Source organism: Equus caballus, chromosome 2 (assembly GCF_041296265.1).
Source record: "Equus caballus isolate H_3958 breed thoroughbred chromosome 2, TB-T2T, whole genome shotgun sequence".
Taxonomy (NCBI): domain Eukaryota; kingdom Metazoa; phylum Chordata; class Mammalia; order Perissodactyla; family Equidae; genus Equus; species Equus caballus.
The window spans coordinates 14,683,093-14,704,136 of record NC_091685.1 but is presented as its reverse complement, the minus strand read 5'-3'; the positions used below and the strand labels follow the sequence as shown (position 1 = coordinate 14,704,136).

Genomic DNA, 21,044 nt, shown 5'->3' with positions numbered 1-21,044 from the left:
TGGGGACCTGGAGGAGGAGCAGGATTGGGGAGGATGAGTTCTGGTTGGGCCATCCTCTGTAAGCTCCTTGAAGGCAGAGCTCACGACTGTCCTGTCCATCACCTTGCCTCCTGGCTCAGGGCCCAGCAGGGCTCACTGAACAGTTCTGCACGGCCAGCTGGATGAAGAGGGCCGTGGAAGAGATGGGTCTGGCCTGGGCAGGGGAAGGAAATAAGCATGTATCGGGTATCTGCTGGTGGCCAGACCCTCTGCGTGGTGAGGTGGTCATTGGAGTTATTTAGAAGGTGCAGCAGGAAGGGCCGTGTCACAGGTTGGAAAGGTCACATGGAAGGGGAGGGTGATGTGGAAATATCATGCATCCCTTCACCTGTCCATCCTCAGATGATGGGTCTGACCTATCTGGGAGCCCAGTCTCACCAGAAAAGGTGCCTGAAAGTGGAGCCCTCTGTCCCCCGGGGAGGCCGCTTGCTGTTGGCATGTCTGAAGGGATGGAGTGGGGTGTGCTGTGAAGCCCGGCTTCCAGAGGCAGGGTGGACTGGGAGAGGGAGGGGAAAATGCTCTGAGATCCTGAGGCCCAGGGACAGCTTGTAGAAGAGTTTAGCCAGGCTGAGGCCTCCTTGGGGACAGGGCCCAGGGTGCTCAGAGGGGACAGGGTGCTGGGGTAGGTGCCAGGGCCGGCCCTAGGCCATGTCAGCAAAAGCTCTTGCTGTCTACATCAGGGTTTCTCAACCTCAGTACTGATGACTTTTTGGAACAGATGATCCTTTCTTGTGGGGGGCTGGCCTGTTGTTCCAGGTTGTCTAGCAGTGTCGCTTGTTTCTTCCTACTAGATGCCAGTAGCACCGGGCCCTCCTCAGGCTTGACAAATGTCTCCAGACATTTCCTAATGTCCCCTGGGGGGCAAAGTCACCGTGGATTGAGACCCACTGGTCTGCACCCTCTTGCTGCCTTTACCATGCTGTGCAAACCTGGAAAAGTGGGGAGGGTGGCTCAGAGAAGATTGCGATGGGCCACTGCGCTGAGGTCTGAGGGGCGAGCAGGTGGCTGGGGGCAGGAGAGGGCAGTCTTCCCAACAGAGAGAAGAGCAAGCGCAGAGGCCTGAGGCAGCCACGCTGGTGAGCGTTAACTCAAGGGAGGAAGGGGGCTGGAGGGCTGGGGGCTGAGGGGTTCTGGCTGTCGGAAGCTGTCTCCACTTGTCCCCTTGGTCTTCTGCCCCCCGGAGCTATGCCTCTGCTGGACCTTGTGCCACCCCCAGAGCCTCTGGGACGCTCCTCCTGATCTCCCCCTCCACTCCCAGGGGAGACAGAGAAGCTGAGGGCTGCGAAAGAGTGGGGGGGTGTTCCATGCTGGAAGGGGGCACCCAGCTGCGGGAGGGCGGTGGGCTGCTCCTGGCTGTGCTCACAGACCTGGCCGAGGGCTGGGAGAGGGAAGGCAGCCGCTGCCGGCCGCCTCCCGGGGCTGGGGTCGCGGCTGAGACTGTGATTTATCCCCGTCATAATCCGGCGGTTGGTTTGGTGAGAGTTGGAAACATGTTGGTTTTCCTTCCCAAGTGTAACAAGGCCTGTTTCCGCCTCCGCGGCTGCTACTGCAGTGCCACGCGGTGAACTGTCCAGGACGTGACAAAAGGGCTCGGTTAGCTGCCTGCCGGTCAGAAGATGCACGGCTCCGCGCTCTCCCTGCCTCGGGCTCCTCTTGCCCAAGCCCTGGCCTCTCCTCCTGGCCGGTCGCTCCGCGGGGCCCTGAATACCCCTCTTTCTGCTGGTTTCCGTTCTGGGGCCCCAGCCTCCCGGGAGCCAGGGTCCTGGCCTGGGGAGAAGATGGGGAGGAGACTGTAGGAACAGGTGGTATTTGGAGACTAATTAATATTTGTGAATAATAACACGTGCCCAAGGGAAACAAATTAATCTGTGTTTGCATATTCATGAGGAGGACTGGAATGATCCCAGCTGTTCTCCTGCCAGGGAACCCCCCCATCTCTGGCGTCACACGGTCTCTCTGTCTCTTGAGGGGGCCCCCCACTGAGGCTGGCAGGGGTGGGTGGGTTTGAGCTGCATGGAAGTGACATGCCCTCTGTGTAGCACGCATTTCCGTGACGTTTTTATTCGAATCCTGGGGCTCGGTGTGGTGTCTGCTCCTTCCTTTCCCTCTCAGGCTCTTTGATTTCACAAACCAGTACAATTTCCAAAAGTACTTCGGGGCCAGACATGCCTTGGCAGTTTTTTATTTTGCCAAGTGAAGACGTTATAAAAAATAACTGCTATCTGCTATCACTATCGTTTCATACGAGAAAGGACATTTTAACACCAAGGACAAAATTTGAGAATAAAGGACAGTTCTTCCCAAGAAAGGGCAGTTGGCAGCTTTACACTGACATAGCAAAGAAAAAGGATATATTAGAACCATTCTGAATGTAGAAAAATTGCATCCAGTTATAGTACAATATCATACAGCATGGAATTGTTTTCCTGCCCAAGTGTGTCAGTTTGGTAGAACCGATGGTCCACAGTGCGATTCGACACGAGCCTGAGTGTGCAAGTGTTCAGGCCTTGTTTTCATCTCAGTTGTTGGAAGCCTGTACTCACCCAGCCAGGCTGGCGGAAGTGGATGCTCTGCTCTTAACACTGTTGCACTGGATTCAGAAGGTTCTCGGCAGATGCCAGCAAGGCTGGTTGCACCTCCCTGCTCCTCTCCCACCTTCTCTCAAAGGTGGTCCTGAGCACTCTCCGGTGGGGGCAGGGCCAAGGTCTAGATGAGGCCAGCAGGGGGATCCAGGACTTCCATGAGGGGGCCCTTGAGCTGGGCGTGGCCTGTACCACCTGACACTGGGGGCAGGGTCCGTGTCCAGAGTCTGGGGCAGGAGGCAGCTTGCTCACGCCAGGCGCTGGTGAGGAACAGGCCCTGGCTCGGACGGCTGTGTGGTTGCCAGAGTAGTTCCCCGAGAATGTGTCCGTATGTGTGTCCCTTGTGTCTGCGCGTGTCTCTGGGTAGCCATGTCCCTGTGTCTGTGGACTGCTGGGAAAAGCTCTCTGGGGAGGGAATCTCTTTGTTTTCAAATTCTCCACCTTTGTCTGTCCTACTTTCTGCTTCTGAACAGTATCCTGAGCACCCCAGACCAGATACATGGGCTTCCCTGGAGTCCTCAAATAAAGGCCACTTGTCTTTGTCACATTGGGGATGGGGTTCCCAGAGGCCCAGGGTCTCTGACACCCATGGTCAGAATCTCATCCAAGGGTGTACCGCATGATGTCTGTTCTGGAGTTAGGCCCCCAGGGTGGCTGTGCCGGGGACTCATGGTCCTTTAATAGTGGTACCAGGGACTGACACCTCATGATGTCTGTAACGGGGTTATACCTCTACGACAGTGTCCTGGGGAGTTATACCCCTCTATATCTGTGTCTAATGCACCCCCATGATGTCTGTTCTCTCTGTCTACACTCATGTGAGGTCTGGACTAGACAGCTACACCTCCGTGCTGTCTCCCCCCAGCAGTTACACTGCTGTGATCACTGTACCCAGGCAGGTACAGGGGAGTAAGTCTCTGTGATAAATGTCCTGGGGAGTCCCATCCCCTGATGACTGTGTGTTGTCCTTCCATAATGCCTCTTCTGTATAGCTTCATCCCTTTTCTGTCCATAGCAGAGAGATTTGCCCACTGTGATGTGTGTTCCTGAGGGTTATGCCCTGATGATGCCTGCACTGGTGGGTTCACACCCTAGTGCTTGTACCTGGGAGTGACACTTGTGTGATTATTGTATTGCTGCCTGTCCTAGGCGCCTCTGCCCCTGTCCTTTGGTGCAGCACACCGCTGAGCTATGAACCCATGATGCCTATACCAGGGACTGCAGGATGGTTGTGTCAGGGGACCCTCCCCTCATGACAGCCAGCTGGGCGGTTCCCCGCCTGATGACTGCTGGGAAGTTGAATTCTGTTGTCGGTTGCACTGCTGCACCACAGCGCCATGATGACCAAGCCCAGACAGGGCCTTAGTGTAAAGTGACCTCCTTCCCAAATTGGCCATCCAGGACATCATTGTGGGGACTCCCTCTCTCCTGGTGTCAGCCACCTGAGCTCTGTGGTCCCCGGGTGGAACCCGAGGCATGGTGTAAATGGGGCTGGATGCCCACCACGCCCCTTTATCTTTCTTGCTTTTGCTGCTCAGCTTCTGTCTCAGACTTTCAGCAAGATCTTGGGATGAGGGACATCTCCCACCTTTTTCCCTTTGTGTTCAAAGGGAACACTTCGAGGGGCCCCTCGGAGTCCTACCTGCTTTGTCCCAGCACCTTTGCTCACCTGCTGCCCTCTGATCTATGACTGTCTCAATTGAGACTAGGGCTCAAGTTCCAGGAAGGAGCAGAGCCATCCTTGAGCCCTGCCCCTTCATGTTCTCCAGTCCTGTCACCTCCTTGCAAATTCTCTTGCCATCGTGGGTCAGTTGGCACCTGGGTCTGATCATGACTCTCCCACGAGAGTCTGTGGGTACCACTGCAGGACCCTAAGGTGTGTTCGCTGCCACTCACTCCCCCTCCGTGCCCTGTTGTGTTTTCAGAGCATTAATGAGGGACTTAGGTGACATCCTTCTGCCCAGAGCAAGGTGTGAGCAGGGCTGGTGGGCACTGAGCAGAGCTGTTGCAGATCCCCTGAAGCCCCCTGGGTGGGGGGACATGGGAGAGAGACCCTCAGGAGCTCACCGTTGGGGCTGGGGAGTGATGGCAGTATATCTGTAGTGTATGGTGTGGCCATGCCGAAGACTCCACATAGGAGCCTGGCAGATGGGGAAGGCACACCTGGCTGAGGAGCCCTGTGAGCAAAAGCCTGGAGGCGTTCAGCCAATCCTGAACTCGGTTTTCCCTACACACATGTTCCTGTCGCAGCCTGGGCAGCAGTTCTGAGCATGCAGCTCCCTAAAGTTTGCACCGCCCCCCACCCTTGATGTGCTCTGGGCTGCTGGGACAGGGGCAGAGGAGGTGTGGGGTTGAATCCATTCCCCGCCACTAGGGCCTCCCTGTGGTTTCCCTTTGGAGCAGGAACGTGCCATGGGAATTGGGTAGGATGAGGGTGGCCAGGTGAGGCAGCTGCAACTTGTCAAGAACGCATCCTGGCGGGCCTGGACGGGTTGTGGCTTTGGCTTCAGGCCTCCTATACCTGGATCCTGTCTGCCGCTAACAAGTCTGTGCTCTGGGGCCTGTGCTCAGCATGCGGGGCCTGGCCCCCTGCCTCCTCCTTCCCTGCTGGGAAGAGGAGGGACAGCAGGATGCCCCAGGGACTCTGGAGTCCCTGGCCTGTGTGGGTTTGTTAACTTCTCACTGCTCCCTGTCTCTGTCTTAATCGTGTCTGCTCTCTGTGTCTCCACCTGTCTCTGTTTTCTCTGTGTCCCTCTGACCGTGTTTTCCTGCCCCTGTCCCCTTATTGGAAACTCAAGGTCTGGGATAGAACATCCCAGTACATCCTCTGGTCTCAGTAGTTCCCTGCCCCCCTACTCAGGTTTGGAGAATGACCTGAAGACCTCTTGTATTCTCTCCCTGCACTGTGACTGTTGCATTATCCTTGGGGTCACTGGGGAATCAGTGAGGAGCCCAGGTGGTCACTGTGCAGTCCAAGGGTGGGGGTCTGTTGAGCTAGGTTCTGGATGGTCAGTGAGGTTGAGCGTGGGTCTGGGTGGTGAGTGGGGGTCAGGAGGTGGCATGTGTGGGCACTAGGGATGTTCGTGGATACCGGCTAACTGGCTCTGCCCTTCTCTCTGTTACAGGTTACTTGTCCTGGACTGTGGCTGGCTGTGGTGCTGGAGCCCTGGATGGCCCCCGAGCCAGCCCCAGGGAGGACGATGGTGCCCCTTGTGCCCGCACTCGTGATGCTTGGTTTGGTGGCAGGTGCCCATGGCGACAGTAAGTCTGACCCTTTGAGGTGCAGGATCTCCCAGGTCGAAAGGTAGCATTCCCCCTAGGACTCTGGGACGGGGGACATGACCAGCTACTAGGAGAGACAGCATGGCTCAATACCCCTCCAGACCTTCTTCTGTCCTAGAGAGACCCCCCAATTGGAGAACCCCCTAATAAGGAGTACCCCTGCCCCATGCCACCTTAAGGCACTGCAGAGTGGGGCATGTCTAAGTGTGACCCTATTTTATGGGGCAGGAGTGAGACTTGTCTGGCATTCATGTGGTCATTGGGTAATGCGCTCAGGCATGTGCTGTCTGCCACTGCAGATCTGTGCAGAAGGCACAGTGTGAGCCATGTTCAGGGCTCGTGTGGGAATCGGGGTAGGCACACAAGGAATGTGTATGGACATGTGAACGGGATGCCAGATGCGTCCACAGGTCCAGGGAGGGCTCGGAAGTGGGATCCACCATAGCCCTTCCCCTAGGCTAGACCCTTGGATCCAGGTGTGGAGACACTGGGGGCACCTCCCTCCCCCAGCCCCTCAGCCTTGGGAGTGGGGAAAGATTGCGCTTGGTCAGCGGGAAGCCGGGCTCCAGCACCCCTCTGCATGTGTGCTGGGGGGAGGTGGGATTGTCCCCTGCCCAGACCCAACTCTGAACTTCGGTCCTTTTCCTGCCGCCCTTCCCCCGCCTGGCACTACAAGACTGGCCGCAGCCCGCCCTGTCGCCATGGTTACCGCTGCTTGGTTACTGGTGGGAGGCGGGGCACAGGGCAGATTCAGCCAATCTGCACGCTGAGGGGGAGGGGCGAGGTCCGAGCCAAGGTCCCTGGGGGAAGGGGCCATTCCCAGCCTGTCCGGAGCCCAGAGGTGGCCAAGGGCCAACTGAGGGGTCAGCCTGCGGGTCAGCAAGCCATAGGGCTTCCCCCACCCCGCTCTCCAAGTCTCTGGGCACAGTTCTCTCTCTGCCCCGCCCAGGCCCTTTCTCCTAATGGCTCATTAATTATTCAGGACTAGATCCTGGAGGGGGTGGGACTGGAATCTCCCACCCTTTGTCCTCGGAGGCTGGGCCCTGATGGGGCTAGTAGGGTGAGGGGAAGGGGAGGGCACTCTTCCCGGGGCAGGGCGTAGGGGTGAGGGGTAATGAGTGCATTGAGGTGCCAGCTTGAGAGGGCTGGGCTAGCAGGAACAGGTTGGGGTTAGGGGAGGGGGTGATCCCCAGGCCTGGTTGAGGCTGCTGGGAGAAAGCGTGAGCCTGCAGGGGCAAGTTGGGGTGGAAGTCAGGTGTGACTGTGACCTTGGCAGGGAGGCGAAGGCTTGTCGAGAGTCAGGTGTGGTCAGTAGCCCTTGGACATTGAAGTACACTCTTGCTCCCTCGCCTTCACCCCGGACACTCTCAGGGCCTTCAGACAGGAGCTTGAGGGCAGAGGGAGGGCTGCCTGGCTAGGCTTTCTGAGACAACACACCCTCGGAGAACAACTGCCTTCCCCTCCTGCTCCAGGCCCAACATGCCCTAACCTGTACCCTCAGTCTCATCCCCCCAGACCTGCTCGTCTTCCTGGTGAATGGTGCCTTACCACCCACCCAGCCACCCGAGTCAGAAACCTGGGTTTCCTCCCAGCCTCCTCTGCTCTCCTAGCCCACATCTAGTCCGTCACCATGTTTCTGCCTTCTGCGTATCTTTGGAATTCATCCACTTCTCTCTCCACTGCCTTCCCCTAAGCCACCCTCAGCTCTGTTTGGGCTCTTGATGCCGCAGCCTCCTGCTGGCTTCCCTGCCTCAGGTCTCCACCCTCATAACCCGTTCTCCACTCCACAGGAAGAGTCATGTTGCAGGATGAAAGCCTGATCCTGTCACCCCCTAGCTTCACATCTCTCGCTCTCCTCCATTGGCTTCAGGATTGAGCCGAGGGGTCTCAGCCCTCCTCTGGGCCCTGTGTTATCAAGCCTCTGTCAGCCTCACCCTGTGCTCTTCCCCTCCCCACACCCCACCATCTGTCTGTCCCATTCGGGTCTGTCTGGGAGTCCTGAGGGCTCAGACCATTGTCCAGCGCAGGGCCTGGAGTGTGGTAGATGAGTGAGTAGAGGGGTGGAGTCAGGCCTGGATCCCCAATAGGACTTGGGGGGCATAGTGGAATAGTTTTTAGAGCAGAGTCCAAGAACCTCCATGCTGATCCCTTAAAGATCAGAGCCCACGGACCAGGGACTTGCAGGTGGAAACTAGCTGGAAACACTAAAATAGGTAAGTTGGGCTCTGCTCCCAGGCAGAGAGCTATGGGGGAGAGGTCTAGGCTGGGGGCTGTGGTGACCTGGCCCTGGGAGGCAGGGTGTGTCTTACAGGCCTGCGTTACGCTGCCCACGTTTTTGAATCTGTCCCCTCAAGTGGCCAGGCTTGGGCCGAGCTTGGGAGGCATGTAGCCAGGGGCTCGCAGGCAGATGTGGGCAGAGCTGCTGCAAAAGGTAGGGCAGGCGCCCCGGAGAATTGACGACCAGAGCAGTGAAGCGCGGAGCGGACAAATGTGTTTCTATAGGCCTCTTAACAAGACAAATGAATGGGGGCCCTGGCCTCTGAGGGGAGCGGGGGAGAGGGGGGCCAGGGAAACGGGGTGGAGAAGCAGCTGGCAAGAGTTAGCCCAGAGGCCGCAGAGTCAATGCCGAGTCAGCTCCGATGGAGACCTGGGCACACGGGGCTCAGGCAGCTCCCCTAGCCCCAGGGCTTTGTGGCTTCTCAAAGGGGAGACTTGTGGGGCCAGAGGTGGCCCTGAGCAGGAAGAGGTTTCTGCAGACCTAATGGGTGTGTCAGGTGCTAGGTGGGAAGAATCCACACAGACCCACCTTCAGAATCACAGTGAGGGTTACTACACAGTGAGGGTTACTACAGCGGGTGCTGTGTTGGGGGCAGCACAGAGATAGTGACCGAAGCTTCTTGGGAGGTTTCCTGGAAGAGGGGAGCCCTGAAGGGTGAGTGGGCGTTTGCTAATGGGGGATGTTGCATAATGAGATCAGATTGTGGGGAAGAAGCGGGAACAGGCCTGGGCTGCTCTGTGGAGCTCATGGGAGAGCCACAGTGAGAACCGTCTCCCTTTTGTCCCCAGGCAGCGTGGGACAGAGGCCAGGATGCAGGACCAGGTGACCAGGTGTGAGTGGGACCCTAGTCATGGCACAGTTACTTGGAATCATAGGACCCAGAGCAGGATGTCTGATGGCTGGAGGGCAAGGGGTCGGTGGGGGGTAGCTGCAGATATTGGGGGGGGCGAGGGCCTGAGTAGCTGAGGATGTGTCTGTCATATCATCCTCTCTGCAGCCTCCGTGGAGCTGCACACAGTTGTGCGGCGCCCTCCCCCTCATCCTTACGGGTAGATGGGACCTGGTGACCAGGCTAGACTCTGCCCTCTACAGAACTTCCGGCAGGTTGCTTTCTCTCCCTGGGCCTGTTTTCCTATTGCACAATGAGGGGAATGACTCCTACCTGGAAAGGTTAACCGAGGTCACGTGTTCAAGTACCTGGCACTTAGTACGTGCTCCCTCACCATGAGGCCGCGACCTGGGGCTCCCTGTGTGTCCCCCTGGAGCCCAGCGTTGTCTCTGAGCATGTTTCCCCCTGGGGGGCAGCAGGAGTGGTCACAGGAGCCAGCGTTAATGAGTCTCCAACTCATTAGGCAGTTCAGGGCCTGGGAAATCCGCCTTTCCAGGAGCTCCCTCCCCTGCCTCGCCGTCCCTTGCTGCTGGCGTCTGCTCTTTGCTTCCTGTGCTGCTTGTGTCCCTGTGTGTGTGCACTCTGCGGGGAAGGCACAGAATAGCAGGCAGTCTCCCCACAGAGGAGCCTCCGAGGTGGCCCAGTTTGGCTGTCCCCCAGGCTGGACCCTGGGAGGTGTGTGAGGCCAGCCCCCTTGTTTCCTTTCTTAGGCCACTCTGTCCCACTTTGGAGTAGCTCAGCAGCCTGGTGCCCTGAGAGTGTCTCAGGGCACACCTCTGGGAGCTGCTGCCCAAAGGGCTGTATGGCCACAACCTCTGTGGGGTGGGGGAGGGGGGCAGGTGGAGAGGGGAGGTGGAGCCATGTTGGGGCTGGGGAGGAAGCCCCTCCTGGCATGTGGTCTCAGAAGTTCTGTTCAAACCCTCACTGAACACCAGCTCTGGGTCAGCCCTGGACAGAGCGATCAAGTCACCTGGTTGTGCCCGCCTGCCTAAGGACCTGACTGGTCACTGTGGTCACTGTGGCATGTGATCCGTGCTGGGATGGGAAGCCCAAGGGCCGCAGGATGAAGAGCAGGCTCCCCCAGACTGGGGGCTGGGGTGCATGAGGGGCGTGTGCAAGGGGAAGGAGGTGCCCAGAGGCCTGGCCTGTTGGAGCAGGCCTGGGTGTGGGTGGCGAGTCCACCGGCGCCCAGCTGTGTTCCAGCACAGTGCGTGGCCTGTGGCAGGTGCTCTTGTTTGAAAGAGTCAAGAAAGGTGAGCCTGGACAGGTTAGCAGGAGCAGGTGTAGGGATGGGAGTGGGGAGACACACGTCAGCACAGGGTTTGCAGCTAGGGAGAGACAAGGCCAGAATCTGCTCCTCAAAGCTCCTTGTGAACAAAAGAGGTGTTGGCTTGGGATGGGGAGGAGCTGGGGTTTGGGGCTTTGTGAGGGGACGGCGACAGTTGAGGGAAGCAGAGGGCGGGGCCTGTGGAGGTGAGGGCTGCCCCCCCCCCCCCCCCCCCCCCCCCGCCCCCGGCCTGGGCTGTACTGGCTTGGGCAGCACTGCCAGTCCTGCCAGAGTCTGGTAGGCAGATGGGCCGGGCACTGGCCCCTCTCCAGCCTCCAAGGTGGGTCCTGGCTCCTCGATGGCCCCAGGCCTTGGGCCCAGTCCAGCCGCCACACAGTACCCAGGCTCAGGCCTCTCCCCTCCTGGCAGCCCTCTCAGGACCGGTACCTGGGCCTCCTCCCCTCCCCGGCTTCTGGGTCTTTGTTTGGGGCGGCAGCCCCGCCGCACCCCCAGGCGCCCTGGCCCGGCCATTCCGGTTCAGCAGGTTCCAGCCTCTGGTTTGGTTTCTGCTGCAGACACGTTGAGGCAGGAGCCCGAGGAGGCTTTGTCCCCCAGGCTTCCCTCGGGTGTGAGGGGCGCAGTGTCCGTGCTCCTCCGGCATTCCCTGTCTGGTCACTCCTTCCTTCGTTCCGTGCCCGTGTGCCAGGAATTGGGTTGGGCACTGGGACGGGGCAGGAAGCAAGGCCCGCATGGCGGCTGCCCTGCCCAGGGTTATTGTTCTACGTGGGGAAGCAGCTATGAGTCAAATACTCCTCCAAAATGTGGAAAAAGTAATAACCTCACACACCAACGTAACAAGCCGTGAGCACTGCTGTGAGAGAGGGAGAGGGAGTTACCAGAGAGCTTAAAACCAGGAACTGAGCTAATGGAGGTGGGGACAACAACAGGGACCAAGGAAGGTTTTCTGAGGAAATGATGTTTGAATTGAGATCAGAAAGGAAAACAGAACTTAGTGGGTGAAGAAGTGATTTAAGAAGAGCTTCATGGCAGAAGGAACAGCTTATGCAAAGGCCCTGAGGCCGCAGGGAACATTGCTTATCCAGTGGATAGGAAGCCAGGGCTCTGAGGGGGAGAGTGGCTAGGGTCAGACCTGGCAGGGCTCTGTTCACCATGGTGGGAGTTTAAATTTTGTTCTGAGAGCAGTGGGAGGCCTTTGGAGGGTTTTGATCGGGGAGAGAGGCTGTCATTTCACTGTGGCTGCTGAATAGAGAATAGACTGGAAGAGACAAGACGAGGCAGGGACACAGCTTGTTAGACTGGTGGATTGTCCAGTCAAGGGAAGGTGGTATCTGGACTGAGGTCGTGGCACTGCGGAAGGAGGGCGTAGGGCTGCTGGAGGGTCTCAGATGTGGGGGAGGGGTGTGCAGTGTTGGGGGCGCGGCAGATGTCCCAGAGGAGCCTACGTGGGCAGAGTCCTGTCTGAGACAGGGTCAGGCTCTGCAGACTGGAAGAGTCCAGAGTCTCCTTCTGAGGGCAGTCGAAAGAAGGGCGAGACTGACAGCCTTCCAGAGTGTTTGTGTGGTCCCCATGCCACCCTGGCCCCCACCAGGTTTGTGTGGTTCCCCATCAAGGCTGCCCTTGCTCCTCTGAGTCAGCTACCCTCGCCTGCCCTAAGGGCTCCAAGAGCTGTTGGGCGGGTCCCCGAGTTTCACCCTATGACTCCTCCGTTGTTTGACCTCTGAGGCTCCATTTTCCCGTCTCTGGAATGGGGATGATAAGACTGCCTGCCTCCTGGGATTGTTTTACGATTAACAGTGCTCATGACAGTGAGGGCTGCCCTCCTGCAGGGCTTGCCACGTGTCGAGCCTGTGCACGTGGTTTATAGACATCATCACGTTTCGTCTGCACAGACCCCTGTTTTTGCAGATGAGAAAACGGAGGCTCAGAGACGGTGAGTGACTTGCTTAATAATTACATGAAACCTCCAGAGCCCACTGGGCCCAGAGGTGCTTGGGAAGATGGCCCCCCGCCCCCCCCCCCCCCCCCCCCCCGCCAGCCTAAGCCCTCCTACTCTCTGTACCTGCAGCTGTCACTTCCAACCCTGATGGTCCCCCTGGACCCTCCCCTCCTGGGGGACTCCGCCATCTGCTGTCCCTCCTCTCTCCACTGGATCGGCACCCTCTCCCTCTCTGCTCGCTCCTCCTCCTCAGCATTGAAACACTCACTTTCACATCTTAGGGGAAAAAAATGTAAAAACCTCCCTCCAACTTCCAGCCCCTCTAGGTCCATCTTTTCTTTATCTTCCCTCTCAGAGCCAGTCTTCTTTAAATAGTCGCTGTACTCTTCCTTCCACTTCTTCACCTCCCACTCACTCCTCGACCTTCTGTGGTCTAGCTTTGGCCTGTATGACTCCACTGACCCTGCTCTTGACAAGGCCCCAACAGTACCGTGTCAGCTGTTTTCTACCAGGTGTTTGGAGTCAAACAGGCGTGAATTCAATTCTCAGATGTGCCACTCACTGGCTGTGTGACTTTGGGCAAGTGACTTGACCTCTCTGAGCCTCTAAACCAGGGATAATAATGATGAAGGACTAAATGAGATAAAAATAAGTGGTGCAGAATGGCTTAGTGAAGGATTGTCATCATTGCACACACATGCTTCTGTGCGAGGGACCAGGTCAGGCCTGGGCTCATCGGCGCCAAGCAGGTGGTCTGAAAGGTCAGTTCTCACAGTATCAGCCTTCCTGGAGCGCTTTCTTGGCCTGATTAATAGGAAATGGATCTGCTGTCAGGATTAACGAGGCGGTGCTACATCTTAATAAAAGCAAGTTTCTCTGCTCTTGTGACCCTGGGTGGTGGGATTTGGAGGGACGGGTGGTCCAGGTTGGCCCTGGTGTGTGTATCAGGGTGATGTGGCATGGCAGTACAGTGTCCGAGCCCCCTCCTTTCTCCTGCTCCTCCGTTTCCCTGTGGACACCTTGGGGAGACGTCCAGGCTGTCAGAGGCAATAATAAGTCAGTGGGGGCGGGGTGGGGGGCAGACCTACGGGAAAGCATTCACCCGGGAAGACGTCCAGAGATACTTAGGAGGTGGAATGTCGGGGCCTCTGGGACTGCTGGTGTCGGGGGCCGGGGGAGTGGAGGAGTCAGGGTTTCTGGCTTGAGCCTTGGGGTAGATGGGGGTCCCATCATGAGATGGAGAGCAGCAGGGGGAGACACAAGTCTGGGGGAGAAGCTGGGGCCCTTCCCAGCAGCTCTCAGCATGCTTTTGTCAGAGAGCTTAGAATTGGGGGGGTGGGAGACAGAAGAGTGCAGCCATTGAAGCTCAGACTCCAGACTCAGAATGCCTGGGTTCAAATCCTGGCTCTGCCACTAGCCAGCTGTGTCGTGTTGGGAAAATCCCTTGACCTCTCTGTGCCTTGATTCTCTTCTCTGTAAGCGGGGGTAACTACAGCCCCACCTCATTTGCTTACCGCTCTTTGAAGAGTGCCCAGCTCATAGCAAGCACCATTATTATTTCCTCCAGAGCTCTTTCTTGCCCCCCTGTGACTGCCACCTGTAGTGTTGGCCACGTCTGTAGTGACCGTGCCATGGTGACTTGGTGTCTGCATCTCTCCAGGCAAACCTGTCTTCGTTAAGGTCCCTGAGGACCAGACTGGGCTGTCGGGAGGGGTGGCCTCCTTTGTGTGCCAAGCCACAGGGGAGCCCAAGCCACGCATCACATGGATGAAGAAGGGGAAGAAAGTCAGCTCCCAGCGCTTCGAGGTACGTCCTTGGGTGGGGTGGGGCAGGCAGGAGCCAGGGGTTGCCTATTTCAGGGTCTGGTCCCACATCCTCTCCGCTGGGTCTCCCCCCTCGGTGGCCTCATGGAGATGGGAGGATGGCTGACCCTGAGCAGGCTGTGACCACGTGTCTGTCCTCTGGCAGGTAATTGAGTTTGACGATGGGGCAGGGTCCGTGCTGCGGATCCAGCCATTGCGGGTGCAGCGGGATGAAGCCATCTATGAGTGCACAGCCACCAACAGTCTGGGAGAGATCAACACTAGTGCCAAGCTCTCAGTGCTCGAAGGTACGTGCCAGGGAGGGACCTGGCTTGGTGGGCGGGTAGACTGACGTGTGGGAAGAGCTAGCCAGCCAGCCCTGTCCCCACCTTGGGCTGGTGTGTGTTTGGTCGAAAGGAGACTTGGTCATCCTGGGGTCAGCAAAGGTCAGTGGTGGACAGGGATGGTCACTGGATCTGGCCTGGATGGTTTGGCTTGTGCCGAGGCCAGCTGTGTGCCTGGTATCTGTATTTTCCTGCTGAGCCAGAGCATTGCTCGTGTCGGGTCTGGGGTCTGACTTGAGGGGTGGGGCCGGAGCTGTGTATTGTTTGGGTTACGTGGCTTGTGGCAATGGATCTGATTTTCACGTGGAGCCTGGTGCTAGGCTTCAGAGAGATGTGGTCCCTGTTGCCCTTAAGAGCAAGGGCCCTAGGCTGGGGGCTGGGGCTCTGTGTGTGGCTTTCAGTGTCTTCTCACTTGATAGCTCTTCTGTTCAGGTCCACAGGGTCATCTGACCCGGGCCCTGCCCTCGAGACTTCAGCTGGGGGCGCGGGAGGAGGCTCAGAGGAGAAGGGAGCTGTGGTCTGAGTCCTAAGCACAAGTAGGAGTTGGGGTGGGGCCCTTGGCCGGAGGAACAACATTAGCATGTGCCAAGGCCCAGAGGCAGGAGAGAAGGGAGCTTTCAGGGAGCTCCAGGTAGTTTGGTTTGGTGTAGGGGGTGGATAGAACTGGAGGGCACAGAGAGAAGTGGGGAAGAGCCAGTCAGCGTGAGCCTGGAGAGGTTGGAAGGCAGATCGCACAGGACCAGGCACTGCTTACAGAGAAGCCAACACTTTCCTGGGGACATAGGAAGCCACGAACAGGGTGGGGAGTGACATGTCAGCCTCCAGCTACAATAGACTCATCAATCTGAATACGTCTGCATGTATTTTCAAAACAGAGCATTGATTGTTGCAGTAACGATACCTGTTCACTGTTGAAAATTTGATAAGTATGAAATAGGACTTAGGAAAAATAAAAGTCACCTGTTACCCTACTTCTGCTATTAACATTGGGTTATTCCCTTATATTCTGTTTTCTGTTGCATGCATTACACATGTAACAAAAATGACATCACATTCTGCCCAATAATTTGTAGACTGCTCTTTATTTTTATTTATTTTTTAAGATTTTATTTTTCCTTTTTCTCCCCAAAGCTCCCTGGAACATAGCTGTATATCTTTAGTTGTGGGTCCTTCTAGTTGTGGCATGTGGGATGCCACCTCAGCATGGCCTGATGAGCAGTGCCATGTCCACACCCAGGATCCGAACTGGCGAAACCCCGGGCCCCCAAAGCAGAGCGCGCGGACTTAACGACTCGGCCACGGGGCTGGCCCTGTAGACTGCTTTTTTAAAAAACATATCATGAACATCTTCCTCAGCATTAACTGTTCTTCTGCATCATTATTTTTAATGGCTGTGGATGTCACGTGGAAGTGCCCTAATTTATTTAGCCATTCCCTTATTCTTGGACACATATGTTGTTCCCAGTGTTTTGCTTTTATAAATAAAGTGCTGTGCACATCCTTGCGGATAAGATGCGTTCACCTTCCTGGGGATTTCCTTATTCTAGATTCATGCAAGTGAATTGCCGGGTCAAAGGGCATGTGCATTTTTAAGCCTTTCACTATTTCTGGAAGATTGTGTCAGTTTACACTTCTGCCACCAAACAGAATGTAAGAGGGTCTCTTGTCTGCGCATCCTCACCAGCAGTGGGAATTATCATTAAAAAAATACCTTTGCCAAGTTAATAGGCAAAAAATGGCATCTCAATTTAATTTGCATTTCTTTGATTACAAGAGCAGTTGAACATCTTTTCACGCTGGCCACTTTTACACTATGGCTTTGTGTGTTCACACACGCATCCGTTCAGGAACTCCTTTGCGTCTGTGTGTCTGCTGTGAGATGGGGGTGGGGGCTCCAGCTTCCGGGGACAGTGGAGGGCAGTAGTTAAGAGCAGCGTCTCTGGACTACTTCCTCTCTCACGTCGTGACCTTGGGCCGGTAACTGTGTCTCCAAGCCTCATTTGCTCCATCTGTAAACAGGGATGTAGGACCTACCGCCCAAGCTGGTTTGGAGGATTAAACGTGGTGTAGTTAAGCACTTTGCAGGATTGCAGTGTGAATGGGAGCTGCTGTCGGGCTGGAAACTGCACTTCCTGAGGCTCAGGCATGAGTGTGAGTTGGCAGTACCCGGCTTCATGCCGCCTGGCAGCATCTAGGTGGTACAGCCCCCACTCTCCACTCCCACAGGGGAGAGGACTTACCTGTGGAGCGGGAGCCCAGAGGACAGGCCTTGGGCCAGGATCACTGATTGCTGAGTGCTCTCAGGCTCCTCCCTGCCACCCCTGACCTCAGTTTCCCCACTTATGACCTAAGGACAAGTATTTCAGCACTGTCCTCCCTCCCGTTGGTATCTGTGCCAACAGGGAGCCATCTGCCCTGCCCTGGCATTTGGGAGGTGCCTGAAGGGCCAGACTGTGGCTCCTGCCCCAGAGGGCATCTTCTCAGGCTCTCAGATTGGGGAAAGTGGGCTTCCTTGTTAGTGCTGAAAGAGAAGTGCTCCCAAAGCCCCTATGCTCCGCCTCTGGCCCTGGCCCTCTCTCCAGGGCTTCTGTGGGCACTCTCCTCCCCCCACCACTTTCCTAGGCAGCCTGTCTTGTAAAGGATCGAGGAGGATGACGCTGGTCTTTCAGGGCCTGAGGTGAGGGGGATTCAGACTTGCAGGGGTCTCCCCACCTGGAGGCGCCTTTTTGGATGAGGGTTTCTCTAGTAGGGGTCTGGGGTGTGTTTGTGCTTCTGGAGGGTGAGGGGAGGTGTCTGATGAGGTTGGAGAGAGTGTGGGACAGGTCCCTGTCCTACTCGTGCTCCCTCCCCGCTTGGGGTGGAGCTGTGGGCCTGAGGGAGCCCCTCCCGCCCCTGAAACACGGCACCCGGAAGACGAAATGCTGACTTGCCATGTTGATCTGTGTAACCTTGACAGGCTCTGGGCTGAGCAAGAGGAGTGGAGTGGGAGCCTAAAAGGTGCCAGGGGGCGGGGCCAGAGGAAAGCAGCCCAGACTGTGGCCACCCCCGCCCCGTCCTCCTCTCCGGCTGGGAAAGCTGGGTGTGTGTAGGATCCAGGTGAAAGGATGGTTGGACTCAAGCTGCGGGCTGGGGCCAGAGGAGAGCCAGCACTCTTCCGGGGGGGCCACCATGGGTTCTGAGAAGGGCTGGGGAGAGGATGAGGCCGGGGCCAGGAATAAGGGTTGAGTCCCATACCTGTGTCACACGCTGCACATGCCCCACAGCACACAGGTGCATGCCCAGGCTCACCACGGGCTGGGCTCTTCAGGGGAACGCTGAGGACTGCCCGCCTGAGGCAGCCTGGCTCAGGTGAGGGTCATGCACCCCCAAAAGGAAGCCCAGGCCTGCAAGTCCCATCCTGGGCCCCCTGCCCCGCCTTGTTCAGCCCAGGCCCAGCCTCTCTCACACTTGGCTCCCACTGCAGCCTCTGGGAGCACCCCATGTTGTGACCTTTGCACCCAGCTCCCCGGGCAGGATGGCCACTCCTGGTGAGCCCTGGCTGCCCCGTGATGCCCAGCCTTCCACCTCACCGCCTCCCCCCGCCAGGCTGGGCACAGGATGAGGGTGGCCAGCACAAGCTGGCTGGGGTGAGCCGTCCCGGGCGCACAGGGCCCGCCGCTCAGCGCTCCTGTCTGAGTGGTAATTGAAGCCATTAGTGCGCCAGCCTCTCCCTCGCCGGGTAATGGCAGGAAAAGCTCTTCTCGCTCTGCACTCTCGAGGCGGCGGCAGCATCACTCCCCCTCCAACCCGCCTGCTGCCACCACTGAGACAGGGAAGCTGACATTTTCCCTCGGAGGGAGGGGGAGGGGAGGCAGGCCTTGCTTCTTGGCCTTTCCCTCCAGGATGTGGGGGGAGTGAGGGTCTTAGAGCTCAGTCTGGAGGTCATGGATTCACCTGGGCCAGTGGGTTCCAGGCCAGGCAGGACAGAGGTCGGGAAAGCCCCCGAGGAGGCCAGACTGCAGAGGTGTGGGCAGGGCCCTGGTGACTTGGGCAGCTTCTGGAAGGACTGAGGAGGAGGAAGAAAGGCCGGGTTGCAGGGCTGAGCTGGTTCTGATTTTGTCCTGGGGGCCTGGCTCTGAGGGCTCCGAGTGCAGTCCGCAGTGTTTGCCTTGTGGTCATGGATACAGCAGATGGTGTGCACCGTGTGTGTGGTCTAGGTGCCCTGTGCTCTATGTGAAGTGTGTGGTGTGGTGTACACAGTGTATGTGTGCCTTACAGGCTGTGTATACAGCAGGGGGGGTGCAGCAGACTCTGTTTGTGCGTGCATGCATCAGGCAGTGTGTGGGGAGTGTGGTGTACACAGCAGGTGGTGTACATCAGGCAGTGTGTGTGTGTGTGCGTGCGCGCATTAGAGAGTGTGTATGTGGGCATGGTATGTGCAGCAAGTGGTGTGCACCTTATGGGCTGTGTGTCCAGCAAGGTGGTGTGTAGCAAGCAGCCTGAGCTCGATGTGTGGGTCAGTATGGTGCTGTGGGAGGTCAGAGATACTGTGTCTGGGCTCATGGTCTCTGGGACCCCACAGGATCCCTGCTCAGAGCGGTTGGTCAGCAGGACAGCTGGACGGAGATGAACATGGGACACAGTAATCAGGCTGAGCTCCTCTCAGTGCCTGTGATGGCCCCTTAGCTGTTCCTCTGCAGCCAGGCCAGGAGGGAGGGTGCACCAGATATGGATCCTGCCCAGACCTTGGGATCCTCTCCTCTCTCTCCCCCCAAGCCCAGGCTCTTTTTCACCTGTTCCCACCTGGCCTTGGTGTCTGCTGGCTGACCAGGACCAACCGCCCATGCCACACAGGCCCAGGAATCCAGGTGCCCGCATGGAATGTCCGGTCTTGCTTACCTCGGGGCAGGCTCTAGGGGGGCAACTGTCAGGCATGTGGGGTAGTGACTGGGGTGGGGGCAGTCAGTGCTGGGCCTGGACCCCTGGGTTCTGCAGTGGCTCTGCCCCTGGCTGCCTTTGGGACCCATGGGGTGATGAAGGAGGTCTTGAGACCCCGTCACCCACACAACACACATAGTCCCTTTGGAAACAGTCCCAGGGACATGAGGGCTGATGAGTAACCTATGACCCTGTGCTGAGGTGTCCCGGGCTGGGCAGGGCCTGGAGCAGAGCTGATGAGGAAGCTTATGTTTTTGGGGTGGGTGGGTGTTTTCCCAGGGAGTCAGCTCTCCCTGCTCTACCTCCTCCCCGCCCCTGGCCCAGGCCTGACTTTGAGGGGTGGGGAGTTTGGGTAAAGGGCTACCGTAGGCAGAGGGTGACTTTCCAAGTCACAGAATGTGCCCTCTTCCTGTCGCCTGCACATGTGTCTAGATAACAGGCTGCTTTTGTGAAAGTTGGGCCATCACCTCCCTGATTTGCAGCCACAAAGGACACAGAACCCAGGCCAGCTTCTGCTGCTCCCCCTGAAGCTGAGGCATGACGTCCATGCTTCTTCCGGTCCAGTGACTGTGGTCTCTGTGACCTGACTGTCCTCCCGCATCATGACCACAGCAGCACTCGGGACCACACAGATAGGTAGCTCTGCAACCGTTTCCTGGAGAGTTCTTGGCCCTGGGCTGAGGGGCTGGGAGAGGTCTCAGGTGGGTGGTACTGCCAGGAGGGCCCTAAAGGTCAGACTCCGGGTTTCTTGGCACCCAGAATCCCTCAGTTTGTCTCGTTCTGATCTGCCTCCAAGGGCCCAAGTGGACTCCCATAAGAATGGGTCCTCCTATGGGGTCGGCAGAACGCTTGTCTCTTCTGTTAGCCACAGACTCCGGCACCTCCCCTGTGCCCAGCCTGGCCCCCCATCCCTGTGGTCACAGGTGCTTACAAGGCCCTGCTGTGTTTGTGGCCCCCTCACTTACTCCCCTCTCCCCCAGCCTCAGCTCTAGGAACAGCTAGCCGAGTTGGGGGTTTTAAATGCCCCTCTGTGTGCACATTCTCCATCCTTGGTAAGGTGTCCTCTCCCTCTGGTTGCCAGCGGAGAGGGCATTTTCCTCAGGGGAATGACATGATCAAATGTGTGCCTCAGAAAAGTCCCTGGGGGTGCAGAGTGGGGCAGAAGGAGACCAGTGAGAGTTTGGGGCAGCCTTGCAGCCCAGGGAAGAGGTGACAGTGGCCCAAACCCAGGCAGTGGGCAGGGGAGGAAGAGAGAATGGGTTACAAGTAGTTTAGAAAGAGCAGTGGTCTGCCTGGTCATCTGTGGGATTGGGGACGGAGACTCTGGGTCACTGGCCCTGGGGCAGGTAGGGCTTGATGCTATTTTCTAAGATTCAAGTACAGCAGGAGGACCAGGTTTGAAGGGGCAAGATGATGAGTCCAGTTTTTAAATCTGCTGTATCAGGCGTGCACAGGCATCCAGGGGAGGTGTCAAGGGGCCTTGTTCAGATTGCCTGGCACCCCAAGGGACATCTGGAGATGGAGTTTTGAAGGCCGAGAAATGGCCTATCTCAGGGAGCCAGAGCCAAGAGGGGAGGGAGAGGGCCTGGAGGGAGTCCCAGATGCTAACTTGTCATGTTGGGAGGGGGCGTTCGCATAGGAATCTGGTGAGGGGTGCCTGAGCTTTGCGAGAGAAAGCGGGAGTGGG

The 21,044-nt window shown here is 57.6% G+C and overlaps 1 protein-coding gene across 32 annotated transcripts in view; it reads left to right on the top strand.

Moving 5' to 3' along the window:
• Window positions 1-21,044, top strand: part of PTPRF (protein tyrosine phosphatase receptor type F) — an 86,788-nt gene that overhangs the window by 8,374 nt on the left and 57,370 nt on the right. For 29 of the 32 annotated variants that reach the window (XM_023631725.2, XM_023631733.2, XM_023631788.2 and 26 more), the window contains exons 3-5: window positions 5,747-5,882; window positions 13,955-14,100; window positions 14,263-14,404. In XM_023631725.2, the coding sequence (XP_023487493.2) occupies window positions 5,792-5,882; window positions 13,955-14,100; window positions 14,263-14,404 (379 nt within the window). In that variant the 5' untranslated portion in view covers window positions 5,747-5,791. Of the gene's footprint in view, window positions 1-5,746; window positions 5,883-6,649; window positions 8,117-13,954; window positions 14,101-14,262; window positions 14,405-21,044 lie in introns of those variants that run through there. The other 3 variants (XM_070260120.1, XM_023631747.2, XM_070260119.1) reach the window with 2 other exon arrangements.